Below are 17730 nucleotides of genomic sequence, written 5' to 3' on the forward strand. Positions count from 1 at the left end.
GTCTAAAATTCAGCAAGATTATTGTCATGAGTGGACTCCGCTTTAAATTCTTCTCAAAGAGTGTTGCCAGGCGCCGCATGGATGAAGAAGCACAAAAAAAGCCAGGTTTGGCAGCACCAATGTTGTTGTGAGCGTGCGGAGGGATTGGCACAAAAGTGGAGCTAGCAGCCTTTCATTGCTTTAAAAAAGGCTGAAATCCAATTCATCCCAAAACACAGACATCTCTTCGATGTGTGGATTTACCATTCAAGTCAATGCTGGAAGGAGAGCGAGAGATACGCAAAGAGTGAACGTGCTGTGTCAGGCAACCATAATGAAAAGTGGAGTGCTGACGGAAGACAGGGTGAGGTTGGAAAGGTGGATGAGGAGAAAAGAGGTGGAAGGGGGGAGGAGGTTTTCTCTATAGGGATCGCTGCAGCTGCTAACACCTCAATACCCCCACCTACCACGCACCGAGGCCTCATTAAAGGTCTCCAGGCTATAACTCATTCACTCTTCAATCACTTGACAGAAACGGCATCTTTATGAAGTAGTATTTTCTACATTAACAGCAACCAAAACCAAATTACGAAGCAGAGAGACACACAGAGTAAGTAACATATTCATTGATTTGATTAGAACGGGTCCATGGTGGTGAAAAGGACAACTGCTTTAGCACGCAACATACATGGACCTGATTGTTGCATAATGCAGTATGTAATGACTCTGAGAACACGAACATTTGTGTTTGCGTGCACTGGTGGGGAAATAGCTGTTTTCACTTACTGTATCATGCAAACAGACTGATACAATTCAACTGTACATTCAGCATTATAGTTGAGTTGTATTTTAAATACGATTATTTTTGGACTATAAGTCGCACCAGCCATAAAATGCCCAACGAAGAGGAAAAAAGCATATATAAGTCGCACCGGAGTATACGTCACATTTTGGGGGGAAATTTACAAGATGAAATCCAATACATAGAACAGATATGTCATCTTGAAAGGCAATTTAAAATAAAAATTAGGGCTGTCAAAATTATCGCGTTAACGAGCGGTAATTATTTTCTTAATTAATCCCGTTAAAATATTTGACGCAATTAACGCACAAATGCCCCGCTCAAACAGATTAAAATGAGAGCACAGTGAAAGGTGTACTTGTTGTGTTTTTCGGAGTTTTGCCGCCCTCTGCTGGCGCTTTGGTGCGACTGATTTTATAGGCTTCAGCACCCATGGGCATTGTGTAAGTAATTATTGACATCAACAATGGCGGGCTACTAGTTTATTTTTTGATTGATAATTTTACAAATTTTATTAAAACGAAAACATGAAGAGGGGTTCTGATATAAAATTTCTATAACTTGTCTTTTAAGAACTACAAGTCTTTCTTTCCATGGATCTCTTTAACAGAATGTTAATGGTAATGCCATCTTGTTGATTTATTGTTATAATAAACAAATACAGTACTTATGTACCGTATGTTGAATGTATATATCCAACTTGTGTCTTATCTTTCCTTTCCAACAATAATTTACAGAAAAATATGGCATATTTTAGAGATGGTTTGATTTGCGATTAATTGCGATTAATTACGATTAATTAATTTTCAAGCTGTAATTAACTCGATTAAAAATTTGAATCGTTTGACACCCCTAATAAAAATACAGTAGAGAACAACATGCTGAATAAGTGTACAGTATGATAATGTTACATGATGCATGAACAACAAAATTCGAACGTGGCCAGTATGTTAACATAACATAGCTGTTAAGAGTTGTTCAGATAACTATAACATAAAACATGCTAACAAGTTGACCAAACCATCAGTGTCACTCCAAAACACTGAAATAACATGTGAAATGATGTAATAATTAGGGCTGTCAAACGATTAAAATTTTTAATCGAGTTAATTACAGCTTAAAAATGAATTAATCGTAATTCATCGCAATTCAAACCGTCTATAAAATATGCCATATTTTTTCTGTAAATTATATATATATTCTGTAAAATAAATTGTTGGAATGGAAAGATAAGACACAAGATGGATATATACATTCAACATACGGTACATAAGGACTGTAGTGGGCATTTCACTCTACTGTCATTTAAATCTGTCTATGCTGTCCTCACTCCGAAGCATCTACTTTTTCCAAAGCTAGACAGCTAGTGAACGACGCCTTAATAATTCTTCTTCCTTTTTCATCTGATTTATTAATAAAATGGCCTCAAACCATTGTCCTCTTTAGACCGTCGTAAAACTACAAAATAAAAGTACACAAGCATTGCATTAGCAACAACGTTAGCTTAGCACGCTATACAGGTTCACTAAACATAAACAAAAAGCGTCTCATACAAAAAATATAACATTTCGCTTACTAACATAATATGTACATTCTTTACAACAACCATACTTACGGACAAATCTTGTCCAAGGATCATATAAGCACAACATTATCAGCCCAAGACGTCGTGCAGCCATAATGAACTGGTAAGAAAACAATAAACCATGTCGCAAAGCGGCCACAAGAGTTCGCTGTTGGACAGCATAAAAAGCCTTGCTGTAAAACTTACCAAAAGGCAGAATACTTTCTGAGCGGGACATGTGCGTTAATTGTAGAGCTGGGAATCTTTGGGCACCTAACGATTCGATTACAATTACGATTCAGAGGCTCCGATTCGATTATAAAACGATTATTGATGCACCCCCCCTCCTTTTTTTTTTTTTTTTTTTTTTTTTTTTTATTAAATGTTTTGTACATTAGTTCCAAAATTGTTCAAAAATCCTCTCAGGCTAAACCAAACTACTATTTCAGTATCAAGTTAACATATAGCTGTAAACAAATATACAAAAATAACAGTAAATAAAAAAACTCCAGTCCCCATTCTGTAACAGCATCTTTAAACTACATTCAATTAATTTAATGTTGTGAATCAACTGTTAAAGTTGTTAAAATTGCTCCCGTTATTCCATAATTTCCCTTTTGTCTACTTTCGACATGTGAAAGTTTTAAAACTATTTTAAATATAGATTCAAGTCAATATTTTACCGATTTAGGAGTATTTTAGATAAAAAGTTAATTAGGTTTGCTTGGAAGGTTCGCTACAACAGCCTTGCAGGGAAGTGTACTGCTTTAAGATGGCGGCCGTTTACTAACGCTCGCATCTAGCTTTTTGTAGATGTGCTGCTCACGCTACCGAAACAATGGTGCATCTAGTCCTATATAAATGATATCTACCATTACATTATGTGGATGACGTACTTTATAGCAGCTTTTCGGCAGCAGTCAGGTATGTTGTTGTGTTTTTTATCTCATGGCATGAGTTGAGCTAGAACCGTGTGTTGAGCATTGGCATTACCCGAGGGGCCGGGTAATGAGAAGCATGATGTTTAGCTACTCTCGCTGCGTTCTTCCTCGTTGCGCCCCAAAGACCGCGCGGCGCGCTGAGTGTGTTGTACTTCCGCTTTACTTGGCATATTTCAATAATCGGAATTTGGATGTTTGTGAATCGTTCTCGAATCTTCCACGGCCGAATCGCGAATAAGCTAAGAATCGGAAATTTTGCACACCTCTAGTTAATTGCGTCAAATATTTTAACGTGATTAATTTTAAAAAATAATTACCGCGCGTTAACGCGATAATTTTGACAGCCCTAGTAATAATGTGTTAATAATTTAACACATAAGTCGATTCAGAGTATAAGTTGCACCCCCAGTCAAACTATGAAAAAAACTGACTTATAGTCCAAAAAATACAGTAGGTATGTTCCAGTCACGTTTTTGCAGTTGAGTCTGAGTCACCTGATTTCGAGGAGAGTCTTGATCCGATATCTAAGTAATGCATTAGGAAAGGTGGGTATTCCAAATGTCGGTTTTCTTTTACAAAAAAACTATCCCAACATGATCCCTATATACAGTAAAAGAGTTGGTGCAGCAGTTGTTTAAACCAAGTAAAACAAGTTAAAAGTGAACCTCGATCACCCGGCTAAGGCCAGATTTATGCTTCCGCGATCTATTGAGAGCGGAGCGACGGCGTAGACCCTACGTTGTCATTAAGCATTCGAAGTTCCGGTCAAGGGAAAGCGTTTCTCTATAATTTACTGCCAAGCCAATAGAGGGGTGTGGCTTTGTCTTTGTACGGGTTTGGGGGACTCTTGTTGAATTCCTTTAGTTTTTCTCTGGTCATAGACGGCAATGGCGAGTGAGATGAAAACGGCGGTGTTGTTGTTCTGAAAAGGAAACAACGTTCTGAGCGGACCAATTAGAGTCCTTTGACGCTCACGTCACGATGCGTTGACGTGATGTGTGGTCAGGGTTTTTTGAGGTTCAAGTCAGGCTACAGCATAGGGTCGTGAATTGGGTCTGCGTAGGTACGCCGTCACCACAATGCAGAAGCATAAGTCAGCATTAAATCAGCCCGGAGACATGAAAAGCACAAACGAAGAGCACACATGCTCTCTACTTGCAAACTCAGAACCTACAAGTTACAATAAGCCTGCAATTAATTCGTAATCAATCAGCCCTAAGACAAAAAACATCAAATCAGGCTCCAGGGATAGGAGTGTATAGTTTATATCCCTATTATATGCATACCTCCCAAATTCCATTGTGATTCGTTCACAGATAACAGAAAAGTAGCTTTGAGTTAGTGTCCTCCACAAAAAGAAGAACAAAGTGAGGGAGAACCCAAGACCTCCCTCCGGCCGGTCTAAAATTATACAAATCTCTTTTCTTGCACAGCCGCGCAGCACAAAAAAAAGCTGCAAACAAATTGTGCTTTAATATTCTATATTACATGAATAAACTTATATGAAAATAAATACCTTGAAAAAGTTAGAAATTCCACCACGTGCAACTAATTGCCAATTGAAAACTAAAGCTCTTAAAAGGTCAATAAATCAATTTTACACAGTGCAGTGAAACTGGAGTGCTTAACTCCACTTCTAAAAATAACCTTAAATCAATAGATTTTAAAAACCTCAATGTTTTCACCTGATTTTGGATTGGAAAAATCTTTCATTGTAACCATTTGTTTTTACTTTGGTCTGTCGAAATGAAATGGAACGAAACGTGAAACCAATAGGGGAGACAAAAAGGTTTGGGGACCACCTCTCAGTTCTACAAAAAAAAAAAAAAATCATCAAAGTCATCTACTTCAAATCGATTACAAGAGCTTTAGACTCTGTAGTCATTCAAGCACCAGTACACAGATGCCAATTAGATCACGAAAAAAAATAATTCAATCTTGAGGCATTTTCTCATATTCGCTAAAGGAAGTTGATTAATAAACTACTACAGTTTACAAATTCACTCACTTTTATTCTGAATACATCCACAAGATTGTGTTCATGTGTGTGTTTATTTGATTAGAATGTAAGAGCTGGGTATGGAATGGATGAGGGCAGTATTTATTCGTTACAAGACACTCCTTTCAAGTAGCTACGGTACCTATACAAGCACAATGTCCACTCAGTATTTCCACATCTGTTCTTCGCCACCCACACAGCAGCGTGGAGGACTTGAGGGTGCTTAAAAGACATCCACACATACTACTCGTCTCCTCCTATACTTTATCACACTTAACTCCCCATCCCCCTCACTCACACACACTTGTGTGGTTTGCCTTGCATCCTCACTAAATCAAATAACGCCTCCTTTCAATAAATTACCAAACGTGCATCAGAGGCGAGACAAGGATGGAGATACAAATGGAAAGGAAGAGCAGCACTAGATTGTGTCAGTATCCCAAAGCAGGTAGAGTGTGTGATACATGATTGTGGGAACGTACCATATGAGAGACTTAAATCACACGTACGGCGATGTGGAAGGTCAAACGCTCGTGTAGGTACCATCGCACAATGTTCGGCCCCACATCGGCACCTTTTATGCTCCAAGGCACCAATATATAGACGTAGGTTCAAGAACTTCACCCTCAGCAGTTAGTCTACTCACGTATCGAATAGTACATGAAGCTTCAAGAACTTCACCCTCAGCAGTTAGTCTACTCAAGTATCGAATAGTAAATGACGCTCACCAAACATTTCATACTCCGATTGTATGTCGTGTGCTTGTAGAAACTAGAGAGGACTCAAAAAGGACAACAATCTCCAAGTCAATTTAACAAAGCAAGAACACTGCGTGGAATTAAATCAAAGACAATCAGATGAATAATTTGGATTCCTTTGTTTTCCCCGTCTTCATTTTCCTCCTCTGATCCTCTTTTACATTTACTCCCTTTTCTCTAATTATTTCAACAGATCCTTGTTTTTAATTAGGACACCACTTAATGTGCCACTTCTCCATCCGAAGCCCAGCAGATGACACAACACTGCAGCAGCTGCTTTTCAAGCTTCGCATGTTCTTGATGAGAGCAACGGCATTCTTCCACACACATCCACTTATTTAGCTAGACACAAGCCCATCCACTTATTTAGCTAGACACAAGCCAACACATTTGTTTGCACATATTAATCAAACTACCAATCTGTGGGGTGTTTAAAGGCTTTTTTGAAAAACAAATGTGTCTGTAGAATAGTTATGACTATTAATCAGCAACTAATTGATTGCGCTGTAGAACACAATTTTAGTTGAGTTAGGTCTGACAGCTGTTTTTTCAACTCATTTTTTAGGTGCGGAATCCAAATATGATGTCAGTTTTTCTCAATCATGTCACGTTTTTTTTTTTTTTTTTTTTTTTTTTAAGATCCATCGTTTCTCAAAATAAAGCATATGAAAAACACTATACTTATCATATATGCCTCTTTTATAAAACTATTTCAATTACTGACATGGAATGAAAGAAACACGAAGGCTGTAATGCTTATTTTACAAATGACTTGTGTAATTATAATTGTGTGCAAGTAGTAACAATACGGATTGTAGGTAAACTGTTAACAAAAAAAAATGATATGCGAGACTCATTTTGGTTCACGGGCGACATTCACAGCACATAGATCTCAAGAGTGCTGGACCAGTATATTTTGGCCTAATAAGTTAGAAATAATGACAATGAATGTTCCCACCCATTTGCCCCCAATAATAAACATAATGTGTACAATATTCACAAAAATAAATATCCACATTTACTGATGATTATCTTTTTGTGTATCTTTTTGTAAAATCAACAATGGACTTAAAAATGAGAGCTATTTTTAACAATACAAGACGTCCCTGGAGTTCCATTTCTACGCTGGAGACGTAACTGGAATTTCAGCTTAAGTCGGAATTAACCCTTTAACTACCCCTAATAACCCCTAAATCTCAAAATAACTATCCAAAAACATGTATTATACGTCATTATACTGTCCCCGCTAAGACATTTGCGCTAAGTCTTAGCTAGACAGCAAGCTAAACTCAGAAATGAAGATGTCAGACGTCTGTGTTCTTTACAGACTTTATTTAGCTGCTCATGGCAGAATGAAACTAAAATAAAAATGAAATTAAATCAGTTTCATCTTCAATAAGCAGTAATTCAAATTTGCGTTCATAACTAGTTGCTGATAAAGCAATAACAATCCACACAAACGATTAGCATGTAATTAGGGTTCGCACATCATCAAAAACAAACACATAAACTCACTCAAAGTATTTGATCACAATTGAAAACGGACAATAAACAGTACAAAAGGTGTTATATCCAGGCGTTGCCTCTGTGGATGCTTCACAAGCACCAAATGTGTGTGCAGGCTTGCAGCTGTAAGCCTTCCCCTCTCTCTCTCACTCGACTGCGCGACTTCTTCGTGGGAGCAAATGTGCTCTTTCTTGTGTGTGCGTGTGTGCTCTTTCTCCTGTGCGCAAATACGATGTTCTTTGTGTGCACAAGTACTTACTGTGGGAGTACTACCTGCTCTATGCTTCCTGCGCCAAAATAAAAGCATGCATCACAAAACAAAAGTCAACATTATTCCTTTAAAAAAACAAAGAAAAACGATTGGAGACAAAATGACGGACGAGACTCCGGCATCGTAAAGTTGAAATCACGTAAGTCGGGTATGTCGTAACCAGTGTTGGGCACGTTACTTTAAAAAAGTAATTAGTTACATTACTCACTACTTCTTCCAAAAAGTAACTGAGTTAGTAAATGAATTACTCTATAGTAAAAGTAACTACAGTGGTACCTCTACATACGAATTTAATTCGTTCCAGGACCTTGTTTGTAAGTCGAAATGGTCGTATGTCGAGCAGGATTTTCCCGTAGGAATACATTATAATTCCATTAATTCGTTCCAAAGCCTAAAAACATACACTAAATTCTTAATAAATACTGCTGGCACTGTTACAAATGGCAATTAAACATAGAAAAACAAATAAGTTATAAATAAATAAGTCAGAATAATATAATAATAAGAAGAAGAATTAATAATTATTCCTGTAAATAATGTAACGAATTGGATTCTAATATGGCGGACACTTTTTACTGTCCCTGAACGCACCGCGAAGCTGACGTCACGGTGAGATAGGTCGGTGCGGTAGAGATAATACTTTCGTTTTCTTGAGAGCAGTCAACTGCTTAAGACAATGGGCGTTTTGTGTTGGATAAGTTCTTAAATAAATGATAAAAACGTGACGAAGCTGGCGATTTCCTTGGCAATGTTACCACAATAATAATTGTCACCTTAACTTATAAATAGTGGCGAACGGTGGTCGGAAGAGGACCATGGAACTGTATTGTTGAGCCAGTTCAGGGACGCGCACACCAAGCTCATATTTTTCTATAACTTGCATCTTCATTTCAAAGGTAAGCATCACTTTTTTCCTTGTTTCTCCAACTGTATCAACTTTTTTTGAAAACTGTGTTGATTTCTCACACAAGAAAATCCACCGTGCGTTCGTTTGCAGTGCTGTCATGTCGTCGTATTTCGAGCAACTCGTCGGATGTAGAAACAAATGGCGGCTCAAATTTTACGTCGGATGTCGAAAAGATCGTGTGTCGAAGTGATCGTATGTAGAGGTACCACTGTAGTTACCAGGGAAAGTAACTATTTTCGTTACTTTAAAAAGAACTTGTTGTATGTCAAAGAATTTGAAATTTTCTGAGCAGTATTCGAGTCAGTGGAATAGAGAAGAACAGACAGGTAGTTAACTTGTTAGGTGCTTCAGTAGATTTGAATTGCTTACCACAGATGTCGACAAAAGCTTTGCCCCGGGACATAAATTATACATTACATGCAGGTTCTTTCCAATAATTTCGACAAACTTGAAATAGTGTCTATATCTCCACCTCTTAAAGGACAATTTTTCTTCTGAATGCTCTGCCATGCCGACCCTGTGCATTTGTTTTGCTTGTGTGTGTTTGCTGCACGCGCTGTTCCGGTTTGCTTGTGAAATCACCGGCTCTGATTGGCTTACCACGACACATGACTCTAACCCTCAGCCAATCACAATCACATCCATCGCATCTCTCAAGGGGCTGCATTCAGGTAGGCTCGTTTCCCGACAATTCACGTCACCTTCAAAGCATCTGCCGTCCTCAAGATGGAAGCAGAATTATTGCTGGCTGACAGTGGGAGATGGGAACGAGGCTAGCATCAGGTGTAGTAAACACAGAAACGTTACCAAACTTTGGAAAGCATTGTCTAATTGAATGAGCAGGGACAAACAGCTTGGAGTCAGAAGTGCGCTATTCTCGAACCTGAACGCACCCCAAGTCGTGGATGACAAATCAACAGAGCAGAGAGTCGAGTCAACACGGCTGGTAGTTTCTTCAATTTATTCAGCGTAAGTAACGCACCGCTTTTGACCGTCAGTAACGGTAACGGCGTTGTAACGGCGGAAAAAGTAATTAGTTAGATTACCCTGTTACTGAAAAAATAACGCCGTTACGTAACGGCGTTATTCCCAACACTGGTCGTAACTAATTTTGCAAATGTCAGTGAATCGCCCTTATAAACCAACTTGGTCCATCTATTCCATTATCAGTACCACATATCATCATAAAGCAAAGTATGATGTAGATTTTAAATGTATATACAGTGCATTTCCACAGTCATCTTGAAATCATGACATGGGGATGGCGTGGCTCATTGGTAGAGTAGTTGTCCCCCAACCCAGAGGTTTGGGTTCGATTCTCTGCTGATGAACTCGCCTAAGTATCCTTGAGCAAGATACTGAACCCCACATTGCTCCTGGTGCTGCGTCACCAGTTGGTAGATGGCGATGTAGTGTAAAGCGCTTTGAGCGCCTTGAAAGGTGGAAAAGCGCTATACAAGTATACCACCATAACAACTTCTACTTGACTCATCACACCTTGCAAACCAAAGTGGGAACTTTTGAGGATAAACGTTCACATCTCCCTCTGCTTTCTGAATGAATGCATCAAAATGCATTGTGTTACATTGACTTGTAGCTCAACATTCCCATTCTCAGAACAATTTTATTAAACACGACTTCACACAATCTTTTGTATTTGCATGTGAAATTTCCTAACAAACAATACTATAATATGATATACTGTGCACAGGCATTGCTTCTGCAGGAACATACTCACTTTGTCTATGCTAAATGTGCCCGTGTCAGACTAAAAGCATATTAATTTGTATGTACTCTATGAATAAACTAAAACGTGCCTGTGAAGCAGAACATCCAAGGGCCGAATTGGCCACCGGACAGGCCATTACGGTCTATTTTTGCTGTCATCGTTACATTTTTAAAAACAAATGTAACTTTAGTCGCACCAGGAATAAAATAAAGAAGCTGAAGAAATAAGGGTGCAATAATGATTTTTTTCAATGACTATCGTAAGAAAGAAGCATTACTTGCGGCCGTAGTACGAATAACATTCAAAGGACATACGGTTGAACCTTTGCATGACTCAGTGCCGACAAAGTAGATCTCAGTTTCAAAAACGTTGGTGAGTACGACATTACTTTCGCTTGTGGGATATTACCTGATTGTGTGCTATGTGTTTATTCATTAAAAAATACAAAACAATCAAAGTTATTCTGTAAAAAAACAAGATTTTTCTTTTTTGCAACAAATTTTAATGCAAAATAAATGTATCTTATTATTTGATTAATTGATGGGTTAACAGATAAAATAAACAATTCTAGAAATATTAGACAAATAGAGCCCAGGAGGAATCCAACGGCGTATATTCGTGTTTTGTCTAATCTACGACCAACCCTTGCACATGTGCAGATTGAACACGCACATGCACAAACGCCCTCCATACAGATGAATAATACATTTTGCATTGCCGGTAACGGTGCATTAGCTAAAAGAGTGTCTGCATGCAGGAAAGCTGATGCGACACCAGTAGGAATAACAATACACTGAGCGTTTGTCAGCGTCAACACTGTACACGAGAGGGACGCAAGCCTTCTTGTTCCTGTTTTGCAACACCAGAGAAATAATGTAACATCAATTGGACCATCCAACTTGCTCCCGCTTATTAAAGTACCTTATTCCTATTAGGGACAATTTTAGTTTTTCAATTCCCCAGAGGAAGAATGCATGCAATGATGGACCAAAATGTTTATTATTACATGTTATAAGCATTAGTGATTTTATGTTTTTACAACTGCTCCTCTGAGGTTCAGTTTCCACCACTGTTTACGTGACACTCGGTCGAGTTCTTGAAGGCCCAACTTGTTAGAATCCTTCCACAACAAACAAGTTGGTCCGAAAGTCGTTATCGTCCTTAATAATTCAATAATTCCAGTGTCCATTGAATTATTTTGAGACTACATTTTCTAGTGAAAACTGGATGCACTTTGCGATGAGAGCTGCAACTGTAATAGTCAATATCTATTTTACCACACCACATTTAAATTGCATTCATCATCACATGAATCATATGTACTAGTGTTCACCATGACCAGACTGACTTACAGTATGTATCAAAGAACAGTGCCCCAGTGTTTTCCCCCTTTGAAAGTCCCAAAATACGCACACGCCACTTTAATCTTATCTATTATTCACCAGGAGCAGGTGGGGTGGGGTGCAGGGTATATAAAGATGAATGGAGGGAGGAGAAGTGTGTGCTTGGTTGAAGGTGATTAACAAAAAAAAAAAGGGAGCAACCCCCCATCGTATGTGCAGCTCTTCCGCCCGTTCTTGTCCAATGAATGTAAATGGTGCAGCCGGCTGCTGAGATGAAGGAGTGGGAGCCAGACAAAGACGATGATGGAGGAGGTGGCACGGACCCCTCCTCCAAATATACTGACACACTTCATGTGGGCAAGTGTCCATAGAGACACACAAATAAACACTACAGGGATCTCTTTAAACAAAAAATGAGAGATTACCAACGTACAAAAAAAGAACTCTGCTGCAAACCACTGAAGTAAAAAAAGATGTTTAAACAATGATAAATAAATAAAAACTCACACAATGATTGTGGCTGTCTTGGACAACCAGAACAATCAAATGCAATCAATTCAATGCCAGGGAATGAAATGACCTGGATGAATGAGATTATTTATAAGCATCAAGATTGGAGGCAAGGAATTGGTTCATGTAGGAGTGTGTGAATGGATGACATGCCGGCACCAAAAGTGGGAAAGTGTCCCTCATGAGAAATGAGAAAGTGGGACTGGAAGTGGGACACACACAGATGGTGTCAATCACAATCATAAACTAAGCGCCATAACTATATCCAACTGTCCCACATGCCTTATTTTACAACTCTTTCAGAGCAAACTGTAATAAAATTACCTTTTGTGTAGGTTACATCTGTGAGTTTGTATTATTCATTCTAAATATTAACTCAACGGTTAATTCATTCAGCCTATTGATGATAGTAACTGGAAAATAGACTGCATAAGTACATTATTTATAATTAAAAATATATATATTAGGGGTGTTACGGTACACAAAAATCTCGGTTCGGTACGTACCTCGGTTTTGAGGTCACGGTTCGGTTCATTTTCGGTACAGTAAGAAAACAAAATGTAAAATATAAATTTGCTTGTTGTTTATTACACACCTCTGTGCTTTCAACAATAGGAACATTAGCCTATACAAAGCTAGAAGTCTGCTCAAAAAGTAGTGGGTATTTAAAGATAATCCAACAACAATTTGCCTTACAGACCCAAGTGCCAGCAGAGGGCGCCAAACACCAAAAAACAAATAACAAGCGGACATTACACTCTGCTGTCATTTTAATCTGTTTGAGCGGGGCATGTACATTAATTGCGTCAATATTTTAACGTGATTAATTTTTAAAAAATTAATTACCGCCCGTTAACGTGATAATTTTGACAGCCCTAATATATATATGATACAAAAACAAACCTTGACCAAGTGTATTACATTTTTTATCCATTCATCATTACCTTTAGCACTTCACTTTATTAGAATTCCAGGTGAATTCGGGCCAGAGAGGGGCAACCGAGACTGGTCGATAAATAATCACAAGACACATGTTGGCAAATAACCATTCACACTAATATTTATATCAATGGACAATTTAGAGCACGCCAAATTTGAAGTAATTTTAACAATTTTCCCCCCAGATTGCAAATTATATAATGTATGAAATTTGACCTATAATTATTTAATTTATTTAGTTATCATATTGAAGGGGAAAAATGATGCATAACGAAATTTGAAGTTAAAAAATGGCTTTAAAATTTTTTTTGAGAAAATGTGACATTTTCTTACATATTTTAGCAATAACAAACTCAGTACATTGCTTGTTTGCAATGGCCACAAAGAATGATGTCGTGAACCCGATCTGGCTCCAGGGCTTGGAGTTTGACATCTGCGAATCAACGTCTTCACTGAACCTACTATTCCTATTTTAGAAATGTGGAAGGAAGCTGTAATATCAAAGGAGACCAATACAAGGAGAGGGGGAGCATGCAAACAAACTCCACAGATAAAAGACCAGAGCCTCAGTGTGAACGTCAAAACATGGAGATGAATAACTATTCTGTACGTTATTTGTGCTCTTTTTGTAAAAATAAATAAATGAATAAATAAATAAAGTTAGTAAGTGATTTAATAATTTGAAAATGGCATTATGAACAAGAAGAGGCCACTTCATGGTACAATCAACAGTTCTGTTCTTTACTAAAACTTTTTGTTCCAGAGTGCAGTGCACTTGGCTGGTTGCTGAAACTATTGGTATTCACAACCACACTTGTTAAAGTGGCGCATGTAGTAGCTGGTTGGGGGCTAATTCATTTTTTACGGTCAGCTTGAAATGGGATTTCGTTCTTGTGCTTCCTTTCGCGATTATACAGTGAGGGCAGAGGATTACGCTTGAGAAGGACACGCACCATGTCATCAAACTCCTCACTCATGAACAGAGTGTGGTATTTGTGTCTGCAAGTTCACACTGAGATTCGAAACATGCCAACAAATTGAACAGCTGAGCTCAAAATGTATAACGACTGAGTATGAGATGGGGATGTGAAAGAATGAGAGACGGAAAACAAGAGTAAAGAGGGAGAGAGGAAAGTGAGTCACTCACTTTCCATCAGTGGTGATCAATATAAGTGTCTGACAGCGCAGTGCTCCAGCTTTTACCGTAAATCATGCACTACGATGATGGAGACTCTCATAACAAACATACTGTTCAAACGCATTGAGTACACGCACGTCTACTGTAAGTGCACCAGAAAATAATTCAGTAGTAGCTAAATAAGCAACAGCAGCCCATATTTCTCACCTAAATGCAACTGCATTACCAAATTGAGTGACTTGACAATTTTTGTTGCACACAGCAACCATGAGGCTAGGGAGGATTCACAGTGATTCCTCGTTTTTCCCGGTTAATGGGGACCAGAACCCGCCGTGATAAGTGAAAAACCACGTAGTAGTGCCCGCCACCACCCAAAAATGTTTTTTTTTTTGGTGTGTGTGTTCAATGTATTTTTCAGATTTAACATTGGAAAGAGATACATATAAGACATGTTTTTTTTCACTTTTTTTCCCCAAAGTATAATTAAAAACAAAATGTATGTACAGTATATATATATATATATATATATATATATATATATATATATATATATATATATATATATATATATATATATATGGCGGAAAACACAGACAAGACTGAAAAGGCAGTTTCTGCTCTTGCACTCCTCTTTAAAAGAAACTGCTGTATTTCAAGCCAAAACAACTGTTGCGTTTAATAGAACTATATGTTTATATGCTGCCATAGCAGATTCATGGCGCATGAAGCCCCCGAACTATTTTTAATTTGTCCGTTTTACCCTGAAAACCCCCTTTTACAGACGTCGCGCAACCGCTTTTGTTTCAACCCAGCCATAAAACGAAGGTAATTAATTATATTTGTTATTCAAAATGTCTGTCGTTTTTAGCTTAGAATCATTCATTGATGTCTCATATTTCGTTTAAAAAAAAAAAAACGACTTTAAAAAATTATTCACTCACATATTTTAAACTTCTAAACAAATTATGTCACAATGAAAAAAATGGCGGTCTGTAAAAAAGTCACGGATATCGACCTCATAACTGTCGCATAATTGTATTTTTATTTTTACTGTCTCATTTTCTCCGATATGTTTGATGATAAATAATCGATCCAAAAAAAGAAAAATAGAAAAAAAACGTTTAGAAAGGTAAATATATGAAAAAGAACATCTCGACCACTCCTTGATGTCTGCGATTTCTGCATCGCGGCCCTTGTTATATGACCATGTTTCACACATAAAATCCCAAAAAAATCCAGCTTTGGCCATTCACAGCTGTGTCTTGACACTCACTGATACATGCGACATGGAGTTTTTGGATCAAAACAAGATAAGTACGCGATAATATCTCGTTAAAGTCATGGCGTCTGTAATTCTGCTCTCGCGTGTTCTCGCCTCCAGATAGGGTTTTGCTGTTTAATTTTTTTTTTTTTTTTTTTAAATGCCCTCCTGTTCAAAAATGTTCTTCCCCCAGAAAATTGAGATTTCAAACTTTCAAATGATGTATCACATATGCATATCGGACAATTTTGAAATTTGGCCAAATTGGGGATCTCAAAGCGGAACTTCAAGTCACCTGAGTGTTTTCCGCCATATATATGTATGTATGTTAAGAAATGTTTTTTAAGCACTTCGAATGTAATAGTGATACGTTTTCAACATTATTACTGTGCCACTGAATTAATTTTTAAACAAGAATAAAGCAGAAAAATGCTTGACTTTATTAAATCCTTCATTGAGTGAGTCCACTCAAATCTGCTCACTTACACACAATGAGTTGCCACAGCAACTGTTTAACAAGATAAAATATGTTTGACGCATGCAGCGCTTTGAAGCATCAGCTTTCAAGGATCTGTGGCAAGATCAAACATTAAATGTCTGCCAATCATTGTTGGTCAGGCAGTGCACAGGAGTTGCTGATTATAGTTAACAAAGAGCAGCAGGAGGGAGAGTGAGACTATTTGATTGGCTCGGGACGGCTCATTTGAATTTTTTTAATTGAAAAAAATCCGCGATGGACTGAGGGCGCGAAGTTTGAAGCACGAAGTAGCGAGGGATCACTGTAGTGCAATATTGAAGTCCGAACAGCAAAAACAACTCACTGATTGAGCTCCACATCCAAGGTGAACTTCCTGCCAAAAGCCTCCACTTGAAAGCTGGCTTGGGCTATGTGGTTCACCTGAAAGAGGACACACAAGAAATGGGGCATCAGTTACATCTATTAGCATATTCATGGTTCAGAAGGTCCGTAATGACATGCATGCATCTGACAAATGGATACAGATGGATGGACGCAGCGACAAAATGGCTGCTTATTAAGACATCAATGTTTATTAACTCATGTTTATTAACTCATCTACATACTTTCTTGCTGGTATTGAGAATTATGCAATGCAACGGATTTGAAACATTTTGCATAGGGGTATGGGACCAACACGATGTCAGGAGAAATTAGTGGGAAATCGTACAAACATGAAAACATTCAATATCATCAGGAGCAGTAGTCACTTACCAGCATTTACAATAATAGTCATAAAAAAGGCAGATAAATATCAGCTGACCCTTCACATATCCTGCATTCTCACTCTGTTCTGTCCTGCTAACATCAGGGCGTAGCTATCACCCACTGAGAAGAGGGCCATCTCTACCCTTATCCCCCTCCTCTTAAATGGCTGATAACTGCAACAGAATGGAGCTTTAATTGTATATAGCTGCCCTCTTGTTGTTTTTTTCCATTATTGACTGTTATGTTGTCGCATGTGTGAATGGTACAGTATATGTCTTGATGTAGCTGTGGCAGGTTATAATTTGTTTTGTATAATTTGTGAAATCCACCTAGTATAATGGATGTATTAATGTATACCGTATCTATATTGTGTTGCTGAGCATTCAACAATGAAATCAAAGGGGAGCAAAACAGCCAGACACCTGAGATAGGTCTGTCTCTAAAAATGTCACCTGAGTATGGATAATATTGGACTGAAAATGACTATACAGCCTCTGGTCTAGAACACTGATATGCATTACTGTGGACACATGAATGTGATTTAACTGGAGCTGGATTCTCATTCCTATTGAGCATTAGACGCAGATGGTGCACGCTTGACTCATTCATTCATTCCACACCCCTCAGGGTCAATGAAACCCCACTAACAATCATTCCAGTGGTTCCGCCCCCTGCAATGGGCTACCTTCATTTCAACATGGATGCTGCAGGACCACAACATGGGGGGAAGGAAGGGTCAGCTCCCTGTGCTTACCCAAGAGTGACCTTGGAGCACATATTCCCTAAGGAACATGGTCTCTATTGTTTGCAAGCATGTCTGCTCTGCTCAATACATATATGAGTGGGTAGAATCTTTAC

At 38.2% G+C, this 17730-nt stretch overlaps 1 protein-coding gene across 2 annotated transcripts in view; it reads right to left on the reverse strand.

The window, feature by feature from the left end:
- The window catches only part of adam22 (ADAM metallopeptidase domain 22), a 133693-nt gene that overhangs the window by 107253 nt on the left and 8710 nt on the right, over nt 1–17730 (reverse strand). For both annotated transcript variants that reach the window (XM_057833949.1, XM_057833948.1), the window contains exon 3: nt 16469–16545. In XM_057833949.1, coding sequence (XP_057689932.1) covers nt 16469–16545 — 77 coding nt within the window. The remainder of the gene's footprint in view (nt 1–16468; nt 16546–17730) is intronic.

This window comes from Corythoichthys intestinalis, chromosome 4, assembly GCF_030265065.1.
Source record: "Corythoichthys intestinalis isolate RoL2023-P3 chromosome 4, ASM3026506v1, whole genome shotgun sequence".
NCBI classification, from domain to species: Eukaryota; Metazoa; Chordata; class Actinopteri; order Syngnathiformes; family Syngnathidae; genus Corythoichthys; species Corythoichthys intestinalis.